Source organism: Macrobrachium rosenbergii, chromosome 36 (genome assembly GCF_040412425.1).
Source record: "Macrobrachium rosenbergii isolate ZJJX-2024 chromosome 36, ASM4041242v1, whole genome shotgun sequence".
Taxonomy (NCBI): Eukaryota; Metazoa; Arthropoda; class Malacostraca; order Decapoda; family Palaemonidae; genus Macrobrachium; species Macrobrachium rosenbergii.
The window spans coordinates 16,069,577-16,093,667 of record NC_089776.1 but is presented as its reverse complement, the minus strand read 5'-3'; the positions used below and the strand labels follow the sequence as shown (position 1 = coordinate 16,093,667).

The 24,091-nt window shown below is 38.2% G+C and overlaps 1 protein-coding gene across 3 annotated transcripts in view; it reads right to left on the bottom strand.

Moving 5' to 3' along the window:
• The window catches only part of LOC136856667 (serine-rich adhesin for platelets-like), a 138,358-nt gene that overhangs the window by 52,386 nt on the left and 61,881 nt on the right, over nt 1-24,091 (bottom strand). For all 3 annotated transcript variants that reach the window (XM_067134727.1, XM_067134725.1, XM_067134726.1), the window contains 2 exons: nt 3,435-3,504; nt 69-1,786 (listed from right to left, as the gene is read on the bottom strand). In XM_067134727.1, the coding sequence (XP_066990828.1) occupies nt 69-1,786; nt 3,435-3,504 (1,788 nt within the window). The remainder of the gene's footprint in view (nt 1-68; nt 1,787-3,434; nt 3,505-24,091) is intronic.

Below are 24,091 nucleotides of genomic sequence, written 5' to 3'. Positions count from 1 at the left end.
AGAAAAATATTTTCACACCAGAAATCAACAATTTTCAAAACAAAAACCAAACCAGTTATATAACTCACCTGATGTGGTATCTCTAAGCAAGTCCGGTAGTTCATCACTATCCTCCGCTGGTTCTTCTGAGCCATCTTGTTTTTTGCCAACTTTCAGTTTCTTGCTCCTCTTCTGAGATGGTTCCCGTTTTCTCTTTGGAACATTTTTTTGTTGCATACCACTTTCACCTATTGTCTCCCTCCTAACTTCTGTATTGCTTTCAAAAGCCTCATTCTCCGACATACTAGCATCCATTTTTGCAAAACTCTCTTCAAATTCTGATAAAGAGGAGTCTGCTTCCTCAACTTCATCTCTGGTATATGACAAATCAGGGTCACCCGTACAGCTCTCACCTAGAGTTACCTCATGATCACTTTCCCCTTCCCGACTTGTGTCCAACCCCACCTTATTGCTAGCTGAACTGTCACAGCTTTCATCCATTATCTGATGGCTATCATCTACATCCTCACCCATGCCACTGCTGGTGACCAACTGCTCCGAATCAGACTGATCTGGTAACTCTCTCCTAATTTCTGAAACCACAGTGTTTTTGTTTGTAACAGGTAATACTTGCTCAGACCTACTTCCATTCTCCTTTACATGCTTGACATCTGAAATGTGTTCTGCAATAGATTCTGATTCTCTGTCATCAATACTCTGATATTGTACCATATTGGTGTTTCGTACTGGGTTTGATAGCACCAAAGTATCTTGTACTGGTTTTGGGCATTTGCCATTACTTTCATTATTTCTGTTTATATACCCATCATTGGATATCTTGCTTGCATGAGACACCTCACTTACATTCTGTACCTCTACAACCCTATGGCTGCGATCAGCTTCTCCCTGAACTACTGCAACATTTTTTGTATTAATATGATTGGAGCCAGACATATTACAAACATTTGAAACCTCAGAGTCTGTAACTTTGCTACTAACACCATGACCATGGGGTGCTATCGTGAATCTTTCAGGCACCTCTTGTTTATTTTCTCCTACAATGTCTTCCAAAAACATTGAAGACTGAGATACTACCCTATCTGTTGCCATGCTTCTCTGCAGAGACTGATTTTGTGCTACTTCAGAATATTTTAGTTGGGATGCCTTTCCATCTTCCACAACTTCTCCCGATTCCTCCTTAACAATCTCAGGGGACTGAGATTCACTACCTACTTTGACAGTTTCTGGAGGCTGTGGTACAACACCTACAGGGTATCCAACCACCTTTCTTGATTCATAAAGCTTAGGATCTCTGTCACTTGAAGCTTTTGTGAAATGCCCATCTGCAGCACTTAATTTTAAATTTGTTTCCTTGGGTATTTGAGGTGCAGCTCTAGGTGGTCCATACTGAGCTGAACTGTGAAGTTGCATATCATGCAACATACTTGTGCTACTCGTCTGTACAACTTCCTTGTAACACTCACTCCTACCAGAGACAGACTTTTCATCTACACTGGCAACCTGACTTCTGACTTCACACGACTGAGACTGACTATGCTTATGAGAATCTGCTAAATGGCTGGATGCTTTAAGAACATCTAAGCTCGGCATTTCCCTTGGTAAAGTAGGAGGAACTTGATCATAATCATCCTCTATGTAACTGTCACTGTCATCACTTGCCTCCTGCTCACCAACATCTACCAGCTGGGTGTTATTACTATGGGGGCTTCTCATCTTGCCAGAATCAAAGGGAGTAGGACCCTCAGGTTCCCCAATGACTACCTCTCCCGGCAAACACCCCTGGGGTCTGAAACCAAGAGAAGACAAAGATGAGAAACCCCTCATAAATGTAATAACAGGTTGACTAACCTAAGCTAATCTATCAGCAGCTCAAAATTGGTGGAATGAAGCCAATGATAAAACAAAGCTACAGTTTTCTATATAATGTTAACAATAATAAAGTATAGACAAAAATTAGTTACCAAAGTATTAAAACCTGTACATTTTTTCATTTTTAAGGATATTCAATTCAATTGTAATTTCCAGCTGATTCTTTCATTTTCTTATATTCTCATTTTCTTTTATTTCCCAACAAGCATCATTCATACAACAGGATACCCTTTCCGCCAAGCTATGTGCCTCCCACAATTTTCCCAGCAAGTTGTTGGACACCCTAATAAGCAAGCACCATGAGAATATCAGCTAAAATCATGCAAGTAATTAAAAACATAATTCAGTTGGTTTGAACTAAATACAAATATCAAATTTAAAAATTGTGCATGTACTTCAGGGTCTTTTTGCCATGTTTATTTTACAGAATGGTTTTTTATCTGATAGTTCCTTCGAGATTGTGATCTGAGGGCTACCTACTTGCTCTCCTACTTCAGCAGCAAAGCCATAAAATATTCAAAATCTATGAAAGCACCACATATAGACGCATATGGGCTCTTATATATCTAGATTGGCTTTCCCTAACTAAAGTTACGAAAGGAAAAGAAAACAAGAAAAAATCTAATTCTTGGCTTTTTTCACTACACTGAAAAAATTTAAGCAAATATGAAAATAGTTTTTACCATTAAATATAAATACTGTAACAGAATGCACTCATAACAAGAACCCAGTACATACTTGCGAGTTGAAGAATCACATCTATATTATGAATGAAATTTTCAATTACATGAAATGGAAGCTAATCTGCTGAACCAAAATGACATTGATCTGATTTTCTATGCGAGTGGTCCAAATTAAAGAAACACCTTTTTACTAATACCGTTTGTACATTTTTTTCATCAAGTTTGGTGGCTGTTGTAAAAATTGCAAAATTGGTAAAAAAAAAAAATACATCCAACAAACTCAAAATTTACTGGCCACTGAAGATTTTAGTTTCCAAAATTTTTTTCCAGCTTCTTCCAACTCCATGGTATATACTTCAAAAATGTTTTAACAATTAAGTAACAAAAAGGCTCCAATTCTTTGCCAACTAAACTATCTGCAAGTGATAAATTCATAAAGCATTACTGCTTCTGCACAACACATTCTCTACTTGTGCTTAAAAACAATATGAGTAGAAACAACAGCTTGTTAAGGTAGCAATATAGGCTACTCAGCATACTCTAATGCACTATCAAATTTGGCAGGATGAAAGAAGAAAAGTTTTAAAAAAATTACAAGAGTTTATTTGCTTTTCCATTTTTACAGCCCCCAAAGTAGAAGCAATGCCACACCCTCATACTTCTGTGAAAGCAAAAGTACTGAAGGAAGAGGCAAAATGACTTAACATGCTCACTCAACACAAAAGTTCCTTTAAAAATTTCATCTCGAATACTATACAGGTCACTGTCGTAACAAGGTACATCATAGACCGGAGAATCCTAGTAATTTTAGTTTGTCAGAAACATTTCATCAAACAGAAAGTATAAGCTGCTGAAAAAAATTGATACAGTAACAATTATTACCTTTCTATATGTGTACTATGGGGATCTGATGATAAATCCGGCTCAAAGATGCGGGAATTCGTAGGGGTGTCTGAAATTGTCAACAAATTAAAGAGAGAATCTGGCACTGATTAGATTAGCCCTTCTTGTTTCCTAACAAAGCTTTACCTTAAGTGATAAAATAAATGAATACATAACAAAGAGCATAAAACTATAAAATCATTAAATGGGGGAGCTAACCATTAATAATCTAATTATAAGGGGCTGGGGATACATTTTACTGAAATAAGAAAGTGATGATGGTTACCTAAAAAGAGCCACTCAAAATATAAAGGCCTAATCTTGGTATGAAACATAGAGCTTGCACATTCAGTATCAACCCTTCATTATACATTCAACTGACTTTAACAAAATGAGTAAATAAAAAAATGCTCAAAATATATAGTATATATGTAAATACCGTACTCTATACCTATGTAAATCGTGTCCTTATCAAATATTTCAAGACATATATAGTATAAACTTTGACAAATCTTCAAAAGCAATGCATGATTACATCTCAAAAATGAAAGAGGGAAGAATAAAATTTACACTAAGTTGGTGGTCAACAACTAACAGACTGCTTTGCAATGGAGAAGTCAAATATGGTTGTGCTTTCTTGCATTATTCTGTGCTTGCACACTGGATATTTTCAACCCAAACATTATCAAAAAAGTTACACTAAAAGTGCTATACAGGATAATGCTGTACTGTAATATCCTACTCATATAACCAATCTTGGCAAGAACAGAAAAATCTGACTTTACCACAGCTACAGCAAACTTATTTTACTCTCATAAATATGAAAACCACTACACACTACATCTCCTAAGCTTATATATCATCTAAGAGGCACAAATATACAACTAATTTTAAGTGTAAAAAGTAATAAAAGAAACACCTTAAAAGGACCAACATATCAAAACAATTCACAAGATCCTTTTCAGTAAATGTACATATAACTTTTCTTGAACCATTAGTTAGTCATTAGCAATAAACTTATCTTTTCTAAAGCATCTACTGGACATAGCTTAGAATTCTATAAATGAATACATTTATATAAATATTGGATATCACTTCATACCATAAAAAAGAAAATTCTACTCCACTTCTTTTACAGCGAGCTTTATTTTCAAGATGGTTCCCCAGGGAAACACTAATGTCACTCCATAAAAGACAATCTTCAACTCAAGTTTTTCCAAGCAGTGTATGGCAGTATATTTTAAGACCATCAAAAACCAATATTTGTACTATAGACAAAAATGTCTGGCCATTAATAGTAAATTAGTAGAAAACAGCCAATGAGCACAAGCTTAAAAGTGTTTCTCTACAGTTTTAACAAGAAGTGACATGGACTAGGCCCTTACGAACTGTGGGGTCCAATCCACTGGTCTTGGAAAAAAGGGATACATTACATCATGATTAAATCTATACGGTCCAAGCTTTCCATTTCTACCAAACTATACAAGATATCACTCAGGAGAACAGATGCTACAAGAACATAACATTTCTTACGTTTGCAAAATATTTCACATTCAAAAACACGCAGACGTTCATAACGTTGAATCACAGAGAAAAGAAACATTCAAAAAATGGATAAACTACATAAGGAAATAATTCATTCAAGAGTGGCATTCCAAATATTCTAAAATTCTGTTGTCTGTTTTACTGGATGTGTGATATTGCTGCTTAAAACACTAAGTATATCAGTTACATCGAAAGCCCTTCAATTCTTCATGTGATGATACTTTGTAGTACAATAAATACTGTACTACTTTTGTCAGTTGTTCCTTTTTATTACTAACTTCATGTTCTACAAACATAAATCAACAAAATATCCCAATACACTATATAAAAACTTCATGTTCTACAAACATAAATCAACAAAATATCCCAATACACTATCATTTCTTACTAATCAAAGACAGAATCTGTTGAACAAAGAACAGTTCACAGGGCACTTTGATTCTAAAGAATGCTTGGCTGACATATCTCCTCCCAATACTTGTCATTCTGACCCTTTCCCAATAAATCTGTCTAGGTTTATGACCACATATAGCAGAGGTTAAGATACAATTTCTTTTATTAAAGACCCTAGGTAGCTCAGGGTGAATAATGGGAGTTTTTTGTTATTTTAAAAGATGGGCTTTTTATACCCAAGTTATTGTATTTCATTTTTTTTTTTACCATTCAGTAATCCTTCAATTATCCAGATCACCATTATCCGAAACCCAACATTATCCAACACACTTGGACAGGGAACAAGGCCCAAAGATACAGTGTAAGATATATATAAATTAAAAAAAAAACTGAAAAACCATTCTCTGGTGGTTGGCAATGCTGTGTGGACTCAAACACACTGAGAAAGGGTTTTGGGGGTGGGGGTGGCATGGAGAAGTTCGCAAGGTGGGAGGTGGGTCAGATGGTTGCGCACCATGGGAGAGGAGGGGCAGTAAGGCTGTACACAGGACCTCAATTAGAGAAAGGGTTGTTTTGGAAGGGGGTGGAGCTGGGGAGCAGTTTCCCTGGCTGGGAGGGGGGGGGGTGATTCAGTATTGGATGGCTGAAGAGGGCAAGGTAAATGGCTGACGTGATAGAGCTTATTTCATTTTGTTATCTTCAAGATTTTTTTATTTTGTATTTTATGATATTCTAGTTTATATTTTTACTGTATTTTCTCATTTTTTATTTTTAAAACCAAAAAGATAAATGTAATCATGTGAGTAGGGTATATGAGAGAGAGAGAGAGAGAGAGAGAGAGAGAGAGAGAGAGAGAGAGAGAGAGAGAGAGAGAGAGAGAGAGAGAGAGAGAGAGAGAGACTACAGCCGAGATGAAATATCAAGTGATGAAATATTCTTGTGTTTTGTTATATGTGTGATAATCATACTTCGAGCCAACTAAACGGAAACGAAATACTGTACTACAGTATATCAAGCGAAACAAAAAATAAAAATGTCAAACATGATATCATGCTAAGAAAAACACACAAGCACACACACTATGTAGAGACAGTAATGTCAACATTGGTGAAATGCCACAAGTGGATGTAACTGCACACACACACATACAAAAACACAGGAATACGGTACAAGTAAAGCTTCTGTGATTATATGAAGTTAAATGAAAAATAATTAATTCCAATAAAAGAAAATGCTCAACTACTTTCAAGTAGTGTTCTTATAATGAACTTGCTTTGGACAGTCATCACTGAGAAATGTCATATGTCCTAAAGATGTAAGCACAGGGTGTTTCACACTGCTTCCACGATAGCTTTTACTTCCCGAACCAATTTCATTTTCGGCAGATTGTACTTGGCTAGGCTTTCAAACAATTACCAAACTTATGGCTTACGTAACAACTCATGACCATCTCTTATAATCAACAACCACCTACCAGAGAACTGACATAACATCTAGTATAACGTAACCAAATGAATCGGGAACCAGCTGTTTTGCGATTCTGAATGATTTTTAACACAATATGTTAGTTTACCTTTGTATACCCATTTTACATTTATGTACAAAGATAAAAATAATTTTAGGAATACATTTGTTTCTTTTAACACCTAAAAATGATTATCATAATTCTTTTGCCAATAGGCTCAATCAGCCGATTCCGTTTACATCAGTCATTGCAAATGGCGGACAACTGGCAACTATACACATTTTATATCTCGTGTATGGTAATACAATATGGTGACAACTGATAAAACTACTGTATAAAAATACAATAATGTTCATAGAACCATAGTGGGCTTTGGGTAACCATAGCGAGGCTACCTACCAAATGACTGTCATTCACAAAGGAGAGAAAAATGGTTACACTTTTTCAGTGTATTTATGCAGTACTGTATATTATGTTACAAATATGGGGGGAAAAAGTAGATAATTGCCTTTTGCATAAAGTTTTCAGTTTTAAGTGTGATGGTTGTTGTTTATAAGCATACCGAGTGCTTACATTTATGTGGTACTAACAAGGTTAGGTGAGGAAGGGTACGAAGTTGCCCTTGGACACCCCTAGATTTTTTTATTCACCCTTATCCAGATTTTGCCCTTATCCAACAGGCCCTTGGCTCTATTAATCCAGATAACGGAAGGATTACTGAACACTGTTTTCCCGTGATTCCCAATGTTTGTTAACCATTGGATTTCTTCTATAATTTACTTTGCTACTCACCTTCTTTCCAATTCCACCTAAGAGAACTTTGTTCTATTGTTTATTAAGAAAATTCAACAGCCATTTCTGCTTGTCTTTTATGAATGTGTACACAAGATGCACATAATAGAAACCTGAAGTTATATTACTACAGCAAGCCCAACTAAGTAAATTTATTAAAAAGCTACATTCTGGTAGACTTAAGAAACTGGCCTAAACTAGGTCGGCACATTTCTTCACCTCATAAGAGTGCACTGTTCTGATTAACTAAACAATAATAATATAATAGTAATAATAATAATACCCTAACAAGAAATGTTAAATAGCAGACTGATAAAAATTAACATCACATCACTTTCCTAGAATATGGCTAAAACACAATTCAAGTGATTCTTTACTTTAGAAAATATCCTGATTTAGTTATTAAATAGTGGGAATCTAAAGGTACAGGACCATAGCATAAAAAAAAAGTCATAATTATATAAACTCACAAAGCCTTAATAGGAGCAATATCATCTAAAGCTCTACAACAAGACTTCAAAAAATATATTTTAGACCTAATGTGATTTCTTTGATATAGGTTTGTTAATTTGTGTTCTCTGTGACCCAGCATTTACAGCTGATGCATTCTCCAATGACATTACAACAGAAAAAAATACAATATATATACTGTTCAAATCTTTTATTTCTACTTAAAGAGACCAATCAAGGGCAGAACGACATAGTGCTGGATAGCTGCTTAAACCAACATATAAATTTTTTTTTTTTTAGAAAACAAAAATGACTTTTTAAACTCAAACCTATCATTTACAGAGTGTAATTCATGGATCTGCACAACCTTGCATGTCCATGTAGCTCAAGTTCCAAGTAAGCACAAACCTCATGTGGTTTAGACTATATCTGCAAGCAACCAGCAGGGCTGGGAGGCAGCTGAAAGGACTATGAAGGAACAAGTCTCCCTACCTGAAAGTATAGGTAATATACTTGGTGTCACAGCACTGAAAAGCCCCAAGAAACAGAATCTGGGTTTGAGTGTGCTGTCTCCTTTTCGAAGTCTTCAAATAAATAGCACCTCTCCATGGCCTTCGAAAAAGAAGACATCAAGTTCTTGCTAAAGAACAGTCAAGTAAAAAGGAAAGTAGATAGTGCAGATGAATACTGTACCATGTCAAATTGCCAACCACCATCTACCACTATCACCCCAGAAGACTTGGAAGTGCTTCTTGGGCCAAACTGAAGAAAAAGCAATCTCTGTTGGTTACTTCTGCCAACTCTTGATTCCTTTATAATTAAGGAACTTAATTTAGGCAGAAGAGGCAAATTGATCAAGTTGGCAAAAGCTTCCTTGGACAGAGGATGAAACAATATATCTAAATATATATCCATTCTGAGCTCATGAGAAAGTGGTGATACTGATTAATTAAATATCTTCTTATGCCAAAGACGCTGTCTCAGCACAATACTGCTTTTGTTGGACCTAACAATCTCAATTATTAAGGATGTAAGCTCCCTCTTACGACTGACGAACAGGTAGCTGAAATCTCCATACTTCATTAGACGGGCAACAACCAAGTGAAACTGAAAACCTCCAAGGGTGTTGGGTATCACACTTCTGATGATGACATAGCTCTTCCTTTTAGAAAAGTTGTTGAAGACCACCAGTGCCAGTGGGGAGGACATCTCATGGTAACTCCTGGCCAAATAAGCTGATCAGCAGAGCACGGGAGTAAAGTAAGAGATCCATGCTTCAACCAAAATCACCTGGTGTACCTAAGAAGGGAGCATGACATACTGAGTTACAACCTCCAAAGAAAGCACTGTTTAATCTATATTGCTTGTCCAAGACAGGTGATGACAAGATGCGCACTACGTCTCAAATGATGTGCCACTGCTACCCCAAGTTTGCAGTGCCTGGAAGTGGCAAACCTCCTGTGTTCTGGGGCTTAGGTTGGCAAACTCCAGGAGTCATGCAGGATAAAAATCTTTATATAAATTAATCTTCTGAGAAGCAATTGCTGACACCACTAACCTTAACATCTTGGAAAGATCAAGATGTCTCTCCTACACAATTAGTCAAGAAGGATACCTGCAAGGTAGGAAGATTGTAGTTCTTATAGTTGCCTGGTCAGGGGAAAAGGCAATGGGGACAACCTTGAAAAATTTACCTACTTCAAAACTGCATGCCATTAAAATTGAGGGCACTTCAAAGTAAGTTCTGAAAACTAAGGACAGGCTGTGATTGAGTCCATGGCCACCATTCCTCATGACTATAATTCTTTCATTCCTTGTGTAGACAGATGACGTAATGTAAAAAAAAACATTTAGCATACACCATTTACTAAAAGAAATTATGCCCAGGCATTCCCCGGAAACCAGAAAACGTGAAAAGACATAAATTTTAATAATAAAATTTACCACTTGGATATTTAGCCTCCTTATGCAAGCAAGTACAGTTTCCATTCAAAATAAAGAAATGATAGTTTGGCTGGCACATATGACTGTCTAATTCACATGCTCAAACCAGGTGTGTCCCAAATGTTTTAGTTCTCGAATATTTTAGTTGCAAGAAGGCTGGGAGGGATGTACTTTAACAGTAGTTAAGTACCCAACTAACAAATGTTATTATGAAAATTTTAAATTATTTGGGTTGACCCTTGCCTGTCATTAAAGACAGATAATTCCTGCACTGAGAGAAGGATGGTGGGGTAGTGTGGCTACACAAGAATCCATTCAGCCTAACGAACTGAAGGTTTCTTATATGAAACCCATAACATTCTTACCTGATCTGGGATCCTTCCTCGATAGTATACCACCAGTAGGTAGGTAACTCTCATGGAGTTAGGCTCTTGATGACATGGTAAGAGCACCGTTGTGGATAATCCACCTCTGTGCCTGGGTCTAAAGAGCCCAACAGATGACACCCAAAATAAAAGAATACCTACAGATAAAAAAGTATGCCTCATACAAATAATGCACCTTCACTTTCCCCACCGCCCAACACCAAGATTTAAAATTAAGAGACTAAAACACCAAGATTTAAAATTAAGAGACTACAAGGTTGCTCTTTCATTCAGTTCAGGAAAAGACTGTACTCACTACAACTAATGGGTGGTTGCCGTATCAAATGAAATCTCCACATCTTTACATAATTCTGCAGCAAAAAATAAAAAATTTTCAAATTACAGCTCATTGGGTTCTGCAAGGTCAGTATTTCTTAGGGAAGAAAAGGATCCATGAAAGGGCTATACAATGAGGAATAAGAAGCCTGAGGAAGCTGGATGAGTCTTAGAAGGCGTACCAGGATTAGGCCTCTTTATGGCTGATTTTCAGTGTCTTCCCAGATGCATCTGAGATACTGTTATACAGGGAAGTCAAAAACTCCAAAGACTCCTCCAAACTTCTAGCCCCTGTTGGTGCCACAAAACCCTTAAGCTGATGCATCGATGAGAAATAAAGCTAAGTGAAACCTTAGCTGAGGACAAAACTTCAATTACATGGAAACCAGACTTGGATCAATTTTCAGCCTCAGTGTCACACTATGGAACCTTGCTGGTATCAAGAGCTCGCCTTTTCAGAGCTTCAAACAGGAAAAAAATTCTGTCTTGAACAGAAGACTGATAAAGTGCTGATAAGGTGCCAGAATTGCTTGAGGCCCCTTACGCAACCATGTAAAGTTAGCAAGACAAGTAAAGGCATTCAATAAAGGCACCTTATGCACTTGACAGGTGCTAAAGTTAATCTAACCTCACTCCTGTTTCAGATGGAAGAAGGCAACAATGATAACTGGTGTGAAGATGTGCAATTCAAAAGGATCCTTTGGTGACCAAGCCAAATGCCATACAGACCGAGACAATAGAGAGGGAGATGTCAGAGGGCCCTAAACAACCTTACCCTGAGAACTGACCTCCTTCCCTACCAGTGGACTTCCAACTATTAAGGGCAGTCCTCAGCTCAGGAAATAGACAGGCAAAGCCACTGACATCTTTCCTTTCAAAGGGGAATGTGAAAACGAGCACATGCTATGGGGGACATGGACTGGTTACCAAAAATAAATTCAGCCAAACTCTTAACAGATTTAAGAACAAGCTTCACATCCTGCTCTAACTTCAGAATATGATTTTCCTGAACCAAAAAGAGAGCAGAAGGCAGAGCTGAGGTTGTAGGCTAGGGTCTTGGTGGAGGTGGTGAGGAGTGTGTAGGGGTATAAAAAAAAAAAAAAATCACAAACCTGTGAAATACAGACAACAACCAAACTAGTGAATGCACAAGGAACACCACACAGAACAGTGGCATCTGAGACACACCTGATGGAGAACAGGTGAACTAGACAGCCCTCCAGGTCAGCCAAGCAATCTTCTTTATTTTAAATGCTGACTGCAAAGTTACAGTCATCTTTATCAGTAAGTAAGAATCAGATATAACTATACTTAACAGTAACATTCATCCCAAATAACAGCTTAAATAACAAAAGCAAATTTTCATAGAGGTACAGTGACTTTATAATGAATGAATAATAATCCTAGCAGACTATGGGTAACATATAGGTTTTCAACCCAAAAATAAAAGCTGGTTTTTTTGGGAGAAAAATTTTTTCATGAAAAAAAAAAAGCCTGAAAAAGCTGGCCAAAAATTTTTTTTTCTATTTAAATATTTATTCATATTCTGTTGCTTCATAAACAATAAAAAATGCCTAACTGTGTATGTCTTGAACTTGAGTAACAAGGCAATTTATCACTGGTGCAAAATAAAAACTAGGGAAAGTAAGGTAAACTAATGGTATCCCAACCATCACCCACTTGAGATTATGAGTGTTTTGGGTACATAACTACATTTATATCATTAGAATTTCAATATTTCACATTTGAACATTGAAATTTTCAACTACCAAACAAGTTTTACTGTTATTTTTCAATCATATCTTGAAACCATGAGGTACTGGGGTCAATTACTTCAATTTCAATGCATTTGAACAGGAAGAGAGGTATGAAAACTGTATGATTAGAAGCAGTTCCTTAAAAGTATGTATGATACAAGGCATATACATGTTAAGTATCAAACATGTTCAACTGAAATTTTTATCATACATATATCAGATTTAGAGGTATGAAAACTGTATGATTGGCAACAGTTCCTTAAAAGTATGTATGGTACACCATGTGTTCAGTATCAAACATGTTCAACTGAAACTTGTATCATACTCATATCAATAAGCTCTGTTCCAGAACCAAAGTAAATGTGCATAGCATGGCAGTGGGCAGTTGTTGTGCTTGGAGAGTGAGTGGAAGGTTACTGTGCTCACTGTAAGAGGTGATACATGATATGGTGAAAGATATCATAATCCTAGTAATATTCTGTGTACATCTACTAAAAATGTGGGCTTTACTAATTGTTTAAAAATATGCCATGTTTATTATACTGTATATGGTTTTGATTCTGTGATAGATGAATATATAAGGCATGCTATATGTGAAAATGAAGACTAGACATATCAACCAACGAAAAAATAGGACAGTGATCAGCGTTTACTTGGCAATGACAATTGCATTTAAATTTTATTATCTTTTTATTTGTTTTGATTACTAATGTTGGTAAATATTATGAAGTTTTTTCCTGGTAAGTGAACAAAAGAACTTGCCTATATGTGCATGGCTACTGCATGCCATATTTTTGTTGGCAGTATAAGGGTTTCCTTTGATGAAAACCAATAAATCGTAGGCTATGGCCTATGGTAGACTACCAGTAAGCTACGGTAGCCTATGGTAGGTAGCCAAATGTTTTGCCCTGAGAATGACAATAAAAGAACGCAATAATTATTGTCCCTGTGATGTTTTGTTAGGGTTGGTTGTAGTTTAGTGTAACCGCTCGGGCTATACTTAGCCAATCCCGCAAAAGAAAATTGTTCTACCTCAATATATATAAGCAGCAATAAAAGAACAGAAAAATCATATTAAAATAGATAGCAAGAAAATATGAAATTTTTATATAAAAAAATAGTTTTATATATACTTATCAAATAATTATATAGCTATAGTTTCTACTTTACGCAGCAGCTCAAAATTTGAAATTCACGGTAGCGCTCTTTTGTTTTGGGTGTAAGTATGCTGCCCCACCCACTATCGGGAAGAATAGGTGCAACGTAGCTAAAGAGCTCAATTCATTTATGCTCTATGTCCATGAGAGGGGGGGAGGGCATGCTCCGATCATGTAATTATTTGGTAAGTATATATAAAACTTTATTATAAAAATGTCATTTTTATATAAGTAACTTTCCAAATAATTACATAGCTGAATCCCACACTGAGTGGAGGTGGGATGAATGAAAATATACTACCCAAAAGCTACTCGATATGGAGGATAATTTGGGATAGCAAATTAGCTAGCATCTTGAAATGCTTGTTGTAACCTTACCTGGTGAGGGAGCAACAGCAGACAGGTACTGCCTCTGGTCATGGCTCCTCTCGACCTGTAGCGGCGTGGCAGTAGAGCCAAGGGTCGCCTCTACTTGAGTGGGTGCTTTGCAACATAATGTGGATCTGCCCTTGCCCTGGGGGCAGTACAATAAAACAACAAAGACCAGATAAAATTAACCTACACCACACAAAATTTTAGCCAAAACCATAAAATACAGATTGGTGACACTCACGACTCTGTGTCCGCCAGACTTCCCAAGAAGTACAACTATCCTTATTCAAGGAGAGTGGACAGAGGAAAAAGAAGGTGTTCCTCCTATCTTTCATCCGCCAATACCATGCCAGCTGCGAAGAACGGACCTAAAGTACTTCATTTTTCATATTTCAATGTCCCGTAAGTAAAACATGGCAAACACTGACTTGCACCTCCAAAATGTAGTTTACTAAATTGAAGAGACAGGTTACATTTGAAAACCAAAGACGTCGCCACGACTCTTATTTCATGAGCCTTTACTTTGCACAAGGGTAGTAAATCATCTTGAACTCCCAAATGTGCTTCTGAAATCACGGATCTTAAAAAGAATGATAGTGCATTCTTGGACAAAGGACGGCTGGGGTTTTTTTACAGAACACCAAAGATTAGGGGCCGATCCTCTGAAGTTTTTAGTTCTCTCAAGGTATACTCTCAAAGCTCTTACAGGACAGAAGACTTTCTCTTGATTGGATGGGCCTAGTACTTCTGAGAGACTCTTGATAGAAAAGGAGTGAGGCCAAAGGTTAGCCGGATCCTCATTTTTGGCTAAAATTAGTGAGTATACCTCACTGCCTTGTGAGAAATCTATCCTTTTATCAATGGCATGAAGCTTGCTGGCTCTCTTGGCTGCATCAAATGCCACCAAGAGTAATGTCTTCTTTGTAAGATTCTGAAGTGACAACGAATCTAAAAGTTCAAACGGTGGTCCTGACAGCCAGTTGAGGACCACATCCAAGTTCCAAGCGACTCCTGTGGGTTTAATTTGCTCACTAGTATTCAGATGTTTGATTAAATCACTGATGTCCTGGTTTGAAGACATGTCTACTCCTATATGTTTGAATACTGAACTCAACATCGCTCTGTAACCCTTGATGGTAGATGTTGTGAGTCCTTTTGATGTTCTAAGATATAGAAGAAAATCTGTGATTTGGGCTACAGATGTTTGAGAAGAGGAAATATTTCGCTCTTGGCACCACTTCCTAAAAACTGCCCACTTGGATTGGTAGACTGCAGAGGAAGATTGTCCCCTCCACTTAGCAATAGCCTCTGCAGCCTTCCTTTCACTCTGACAAGCTCCCTGACAGTCTGAAGCCTGTCAGAGCAAGAGTGGATAACCCTTGATGGTATCAGAGGAAGTGTGGCTGTCTGAGAAGACTTCTCCTCTGAGGAAGTAGCCTTGGGAAGTCTGTCAAAAGGCTCAACAGATCGGAGAACCACTCCTTGTGTGGCCAAAAGGGAGCGACTAAGGTCACTGACATGTTGTTGTGTGTATTGAACTTCCTCAACACTTCCCTCACCATGCTGAAGGGAGGGAAGGCATAAAGGTCGAGGTTCGACCAGTCCTGCAACATGGCATCTGTTGCCCATGCTTATGGGTCTGGCGCCAGGGAGCAATACAAAGAAGACGATTGTTCCTTGACATAGCAAACAGGTCTATCAACGGCTTTCCCCACAGCTTCCACAGGTCAGTGCAAAGCAGAGTGACGAGAAGCATCTATGATACTGGAGAAGTCCCCTTGAGAGGAGGCAAAAACTCCCGAGGACGGAGCTTCTCCAGCTGCATAAGACAGATACTTCTGCCTTATCAAACGAGAGGGAGGCGCACAGAAAACCGCCTTCCTGACTTTCCTCTTCTCTGCTAGCCAGGCATCCATGCGGCCGAAAGCTTTCTTCGACGACGAAGACAACACCATACGCTGCAGTCTGGCGGTACCTGGTGGTTGTCGCATCAAGTAGGCCGAACCCGGTGATAATGGGACGACTGGAGAGAAGAACGGGTAGCAGACCAGGAAAAACCTGAGCAGTGCCGAGTAATGAGAGGTAGGTTGCTCCTCCTCTGCAAGTTCCTCGACGGACAAAACAGGTGATCCTGGGGGTTCCATGGGGTCTTCCACTACTGGAGTTGGCTTCTCAAGAAGGCTCAACACTTTATCAAGCTGGAGTTGAAGAGGCGCCAATGAGGGATCCTCAGAAACAGAAGGAAATTCTCTTGCGGCGTCCAAAACTGGAAATTCTCCTCATGGGGTCACGAAGAAATTAGAAGTGGGGTGGACTATGAGAGAGGCACCCCCAGCGACTGGGCGCACAGATGACGGGCGCCCACCCGCTGTTGAAGCAGACACTGACTCCTTGGAAGCGACTGCATTGTCCACGAACACTTGGCGACCCAAGGATAGGTGCTCGGTGATCTGACGTTCCCACTCTGAGCAGTCAAACACGGGTTCTTCTAACTTGGAATCTGGGAGGTCACGAACAGGCAAGGCGAGAGCTGCGTGCTCTTGCGATGGGCACTTGGACGATGATGGGCGCTCGGACAATGATGGGCGCTCGGACATTGGGCGCTCTAGAGACGAAAGCTCGGATGCCGAACGATCTACGAGTTGGCGCTTACGCACACCACTAACGTACACTGGGTGCTCGTACTCTTGATGCCCATGAGCTGGACTGGCACACACTCGTTTTGGGACAGAACGCACTTTTGCACCTGAAAGGGAGCGAGAATCTCTTGTTGGCAACTCCCAAAAACTACAAGAAGGTAGAGGGTTGCGTTCTCTCTCTACAGCTTGCTTACGAGACGGGGGCAAATCTGAATCCACTGAAGTGCCCAGCCTTTCCAGTGGCCTAGGTACATGGGCAAAACGGTCACTGCGTTTCTTAAATGCGGGAGAACCTGAACCACTTGAAGAAAGGGTATGGGTATCCATTTGAACACCTTTCCAACGGCGTTCTTCCGCAGCTTGGGATTGGCAGACAACAGGCTCAGGTGAGGTGACGACTGCTCGTGGGCAAACCCCACCGACCTCCCTTGGACTGCCGGTTTGCTTCCTCCCATGTTTGCAAAGGGAGTTTAGCAAGGACCCTGGTCTAGGAGCATTGGTGGGACAAACAGCCGACCCCTCCACTGACACTTCACTCGACATTACACTATTAAATTTGTCCATTAAGACCTTCACAGAGTTCCCAATCTGGGAAACAGTATTAATAAGTAAATTAAATTTTTTATCCACCCGTGCTTCTAAGCTGGCAATGGCATTGGGTTCAGCAGAATGAGAGCTAGGTACAGGAGTGACAGGAAAAGCTGGAGGACTGGAAATGGAAGAAAAAGCTGTCACAGGTGTTGAAGGGATAGGCATAACATCAATATCGTCCCTTGAAGAATGACCTACACTAGCGGAAGCCTTTGCTTCGGCCCTAGCTGTAGCTTTTCTAATTCGGTCACGTTGCAATTTGTCTAAGTGTGTCTGTAAAGCCTTCCATTTACCCTTCTCCCAGGCTTTATATTTGTCCCAATTCAATTCTGGGGAACAAATTTGTTCCCTACAAGTACAACAAATGGTATGAGAGTCATATTTTGCAGACGTGTCTAGTTTTGAAGCCTTTGCTGCAGTACCTAATGCTAGACAAACTAGAGTCCAACATAATGGTCAAAATTCCAATTGAATAAGTCACAATCGAAGAAGTATCCAAAATTCTAACTAAACTAGATAGCTGCGCTACCAAAAGCAAAGAGTATTTCACCAAAGACGATCTTCAACCATCCGACGAAAAATGAAACAAGAGCTGCTAATAACTGGTGTTCAATTAACCGGCAGAAACAAATTGAGCTCTTTAGCTATGTTGTACCTATTCTTCCCCGAAAGTGAGCAGGCCACATACCTACACCCAAAACAAGAGCACTACCAGGAATTTCGAATTTTGAGCTGCCACATAAAGTAGAAACTATGGCTATGTAATTATTTGGTAAGTTACTTATATAAAAATCAATGATTCCTCTAATTCTTCTGATCTAGAAGGAAAGTGTGAGTCTTAAATAACATCATAAGTTTATAGTAACTATAAGTAAGGTCTTCAAAAATGGAGAAATTGGATGCAATGAAGAAAAAAAAATCTAAAAAAAAAAAAAAAAAAAAAAGCAAAATGAAAAACTTTTTTTTTTTTGCAACCCTAGTAACAAATTACACAATGTAGAAGTAAGAAATTTACCAAACTTGTTTTGACTGGACACTGCTTCTTTTCATAATGAATTTCTTTATAACAATTGTATCTAAGCTTTGATAATTGACTTTATTTCTTCCATCATCTGCTAGCCACTATAAGGCCAAAATACTGAATGACAAACTTTAGGTTAAAGGGGTGTCCTTACTTGGCATGAAAATAACTGAAATGAATAAATTCAGACAGACACCATACTGACCTAAAGATTAGCAAAGAAAAATATTAAACGAAAGAAACGTGGTTGACAGAACACTCATAAACATTCGCATCAGCACTGTCTCATAGGAGAAATCTGGTGGGAAAGCCTCACCTATTGTTAAAGGTCAATTTGCTAGTTCAAGCAGCTATCCCATCAATGTTTGTCTGCTCTAACAGGGTGCTTAAATACTAGTAATTTTTTATATAAAAGAATGAAGAACATTGTCCTCTTTCATATCTCAAAAACAATCATTTTATAAACTTCTGGCCACAATTGCAATAAGACGTGGCACTTGTGAGATCCCTCATAAAATAAATAACTTTGGAATTTGACAAATTATTATAATTTGAGCTTTGCACGACCACTTGGCATTATTCTTGTGGATAAATTTCTTCAATAAAGACAATGTTTCAATAAATAGAAAATATTGGACAAAGATTTGTTTTATGCATTCATTCAAACCTAAATCTAGCTATTATTCACATCCCTGCCTTAGGCAACCCTTCCGCACTCTTCACACACCAACCTCACTTAAAGATATGAAAATATGCAGGCTCTCTGAGAAGTTCTATACTTGACATCCTACTTAATGACTTCTTATCTAACTTTCAATTGGAGATATTGTGAAAAGCACTCATTGTACAGCTGCTCACCCACAAAATACTTTCCATCACATTTCTACAGAGGTCAGGAGAATAACAGATAATACAAATGCTATTAATTCAAAGCCTCTAAGAGATGAGTGGCTAAACAAAACAATCCTTGACCCAAAATCAAATAATGTTAAGTATTAGATCAATGTTAAACATTTCATGAATGTGTTTTAATTTTATATTCTTCAATATCTATTGATATTCCACATCTGAACCAATTAGCAACATCACTACAGGGACATTCTACCAGTGACACTACATACTTATGGAAAGATATGTGACAACATACTGTACTATCGCTGAAAAAATAACAGTCTGCAATACACTACCTTCTAACCTACCAGTAATATCATCACTTGTCTCGGATTTTTGTTTTGATTTCAGCATGCTGGCTGAATAACATTAAATTAGGCTACCCAATAGCAAGATTTAATGTACTGAACGGAATGCCCCCATATCAAAATACATACAAACAGACCTTTCAAATGATATAAGCATTTTGATATACTGATATATAAAAATAGAAATTTACCATCAGTTTCTACTCTACAAAATAAAAACCTTTCTCATTCCATTTCTGCCTAAGATAAAAGAAAGGATAAAAAATGATTAAGTTAATTAAAAGCTTTGCTCTCATATTGCACACCACCACCTATACCATACTGTCAACTAAACAATATAAACATTACATAAGCCTCTACTAGCACAATCAGCAATTACATTTTCTGCTGATGATATAATAGGCTGTACATAATTTAATAAATTTCAATCTCATAAAATTTATCTCCAAACAAATACAGAATTCTTAGTAACATCCTACAATGACACAAGTCCCTCACTTCCACCTCTTCAGATAGATTTCTTGGTAAAATCCCAGCACAAAACAATGTCCCCACCCTTAAGCCTCTTCGGTTAGAACTATCACAGTTTTTAATCCCCTACTCAAAAGGATAAGCTCAAGTATTTAGTACGTAATTAACTCTACATTCATCCCCAATTTTCATCCAAAAACACAATATTACTCTACAGTATTGTACTGCAATAGGAGGTGTAACATTACTGGTAAAAAATACAAGTACCTTTTTCTTTAGTGCACTACTGTGGCTTGCACTCCACTTTTGATTTGCAAACTCCTGGCCATTCTCTTATTTTTGTATTAACCCCAAGCAAATGTAAGGGCAGTGCACCTTGTGATATCATGCTACATTCCTTGAATTGCTCTACAACACAGCAAGATATGTTTCCAGATAAAACTTCCACTGTAATGACTTACTAATCCATTTATCATATACAGATACATGCATATTTGAAAAATTATTCCTCGTGAATAACCTTTGTCATCCAGTTTGTTGAAAACATTACATGAGGTGACAGGGCCACAAAATTAGAAAAAACTACCTGTGTGATGGTTATACAACAACCATCCGCTCTGAAGATTTGTGGAAATACCTTCACTGTGAACTGAAATACTGTACTGTACAGTACTAATTCCTTCTGCACTCATATTTTATTACACAAAGTTACAATAGTTGTGTGTTCAACTATCAGCCTGCATGGAGTAGACATCAAACCAGGCACCAAACCTGGATCATTTGGGTGCTGATATAGTGCAGAAAGGGTCTAATTCTGGAAGAACCCTCTTATCAAAATATAAAATATAAACTGGCTCTTAACCAACGACTGTTGTTGTACATACTTTCAAATACCTGGATACTTGGGCAAAATGTTCATTTTTCAAAATACTTTTATCTACCTACTCTAAGAGATGAGATGCAAACTTACAGCCTTGCACAATTCTATGATGCTCATTCACTCTTACTCATCCACCTCATGTTGAAAAAACAAAAGCTCTTCAAATCATTCATACATGTATTACAAAAAACTATTATACATTGACAAAAATGTCTACACGAGAGAGAAAACTGACCTTTCCATGAGTAATTACAAACAGAATGAAAAATTAATAAGTGCAATGTAACTTTGAATCCATAAATTTTCAAAGAGTACAATTATGGTGGCATGCCTAAAATATATTTAGATTGTAAAAAAACTTCTGAAAATTGACTTTCCAGGGATGAAATCTATAAAAAAAAAAAAAAAAATTAATCACTTCTAACATATACAAAAAGCCAAACCTTAAATTTTGTATACAAATTGTATGACGACAAATTTACAAAACTCGTATAAGTGCAAATTCACCTGTGTGCAATCTTGTTGTTAATTTCACAAATGATCATCATTATCTCTGCTAGAGGAATATCTTTCACTATAGTTACCAGGATAACTAACCTGGTGGTAACTTTTTCCCTCACTTCGGTGACTTAATGAAGCTCCAGAGGCTTCTGGCGGATTTCGTCTGTGGGTCTGAATATCACTGGAAGGAACATCACTAACACGCTGCCATTGGGGTTCATAAGCTGAGACCTCCTGGCCACTTACCTCCATGGAGGATGAAGATGACGAAGGGATAATTACATGCTCTTGACCACTAGTATCAATATGAAGCATAAGGTTATTAAGATCTACATTTGGACCTAACTGAGTAGGATCTATGTACAGGGTTCTTGTTGCTCCATCTTCTAAAGTAGCCTCCACAGCCATCAAATTGCTGTTACCCTCACTCAGAGATGAAGTAGACGCAGTAGGTACTGTGTTTCCATGGGCATCAACCGCAACCAGCATGTATGATGTTCCTGAACCTGACATCACAGCATGATCCCCAGACTTAGAATGATACACTTTTTCTGAGGACACCCCCAACTTACTATACAAGGCACTACCTTCTGGATTAACCTTCTCAGCCCCTTTTTCATGTACCACGTTACGGTCCTGGGTACTTAGATTTAAAACTTGTGGCATATCTTCCACTTCTTCAGCCTGTGCCTCATAATCTTCACTAAAACTTTTACGTACTCTGTCTCGAATTAAGGCAGTGGGTGCACATTTGGCATCGATATTTTCTGTGAGTTTATCAATATTTTGTGTGAGTTGATCTGTATCTTTCATAAATTCCTCAATGTCTTTGGAAGACCCCACAGCACCTTTGTCATGTTCAAGGGGCTTTTTCAGGGGTGTGGACTTTTGAGTTATATCTCTAGAGTACAATTCATTTTTATGTGCATTACCACCTTCACCACCATACCTCTGCTTATCACCAAGTTCTTCAGTATGTCTCAAATCTGAATCACAATAACCGTGTGGCAAATGACTGCCACCAGAGGAAGAATGGAGTGATCTGTAAGCCTTGTGAACAGCATACGATTCAAGCGGCTTCCCAGTGTCTTCAAGCTGCTGTTCATCATAAGCTTCATATGCCTTTTCTTCTTTGTGAACACTACTATGTGAAGATTCATAGCTTTTTGAACTCTTATATTTGCCAAACTTATGCTGTTCCTCTGACTCATATACATAAAGGTCACCAGGAGATTCATAACTCTTGCTCACATCAGTTTCATGACTCTGGTGGTGTTTTGATGAAAGTGGTTCACCAGCTTTCCACAACTTACTCCCTACGTCACTTTCGATATTGCTATCTTTACTTGCCTTACATTCTTCAAGCATTATACTTCCACCCTGCTGGTCACTTCCACCTGAACTTTCTTGGTTGTAAGCACTGCCTTGTTCCAGTTGCTCTGTGCTGCTTTTCTGTGGTTTGTAACTTTTACCAGACTCAAAACTTCCACTATGAACTTCCAATTCATAAGGATCTCTTGTTCTTTCACAGTGAGAATCATCTTTAACTTCCTCAGTAGTAGCAATATCCAGCTCTCCTCCCTCCTCAAACCCATAATCTTTTGTGTAACTTCCAGTTTCTTGACTAGCAACATCTTCCTCTTCTGATTCATAATCTGGTAACTGCTCAGAAGAATCCGGCACTTCTGAAGTATCCTCTTTCGAACATTCTTTGCCAGAACTCTGTGGATGATTACTTTCATGTTCACTACCAGAATCCTCTGCTTTCCATGTACTATCTTCAGGTGCTTCACCTCTAGAAGACATATAGTTATCCTTTGCTGACCTATGGTCATCATGGTAAGATAACCTAGAGGAATCATGTGGAGATTTGTAAGTCTCCTGAAGAAGTCTATACTTCTGTAAAGATTCATATGGTTTCTTGGGTGGCTCGTATGGCTCATGTGGTGATTCACATGTCTCATCTACATATTCATAAATGTCAGCAGAAGATTTCTGGCTTACAGCTTGTGCATGTTTAACTGTATCTTGTTTCACCTCATCCTTATCTGTTTCTTTCACTTCATCCTTATCTGTCTCTTCACAAGTGAAAGATTTACTCTCCACTGAATCACTTGATGTTGATTTTGAACTTGATTCCTCTTCCATCCTGAGAGGTGATGAGCTCTCGGACTTAGACATCACCTCCAAAGGTTCTTCCTTGGCTTCACTAACAACCTCTGATTCTGCTTGTGTCTCTGACTTAGAAAGATCTTCCTTCTCTTCTTCCTCCTCTTCTTCCTCCTTTTCACTCTTCACACCATTGCTCTTTTCAAAACCTTCTTCACAAGTGCCCTGATCATTACTTTCTCCTGGTGAATTTTCCTCATCATCAGAGTCAGAATTCTTGTCGTAATATTTTTCCCAGTCACTACAGTCACTGTCAGAATCATTACTTATGTACTTTGAAGTCTGACTGGAATTAGAATTAACAATGTTTGGTGTTGTTGCAAGCAGAGCATCAAATGCAGAATTTATCTCAGCAGCTTTAGGCATGGGCATGCGCTCATGATTGGGCTGTGGGGGAGGGTAACCATCATCATCACTGTATCCATCATCAGAATCATCCTCCATAGATCCAGAGACTTCGACTCTGCCATTCGTAGCATTACTGGAACCAGGTGCCTCCTCTTCCTCATCATCCCAATCCTGTAATAACTGCTGGGTATCATGACCTTCTTTTGGAACACCCAGTACTTCCCCATTAGTATGAGAATGATCCACAGCATTTTTCCCCTTC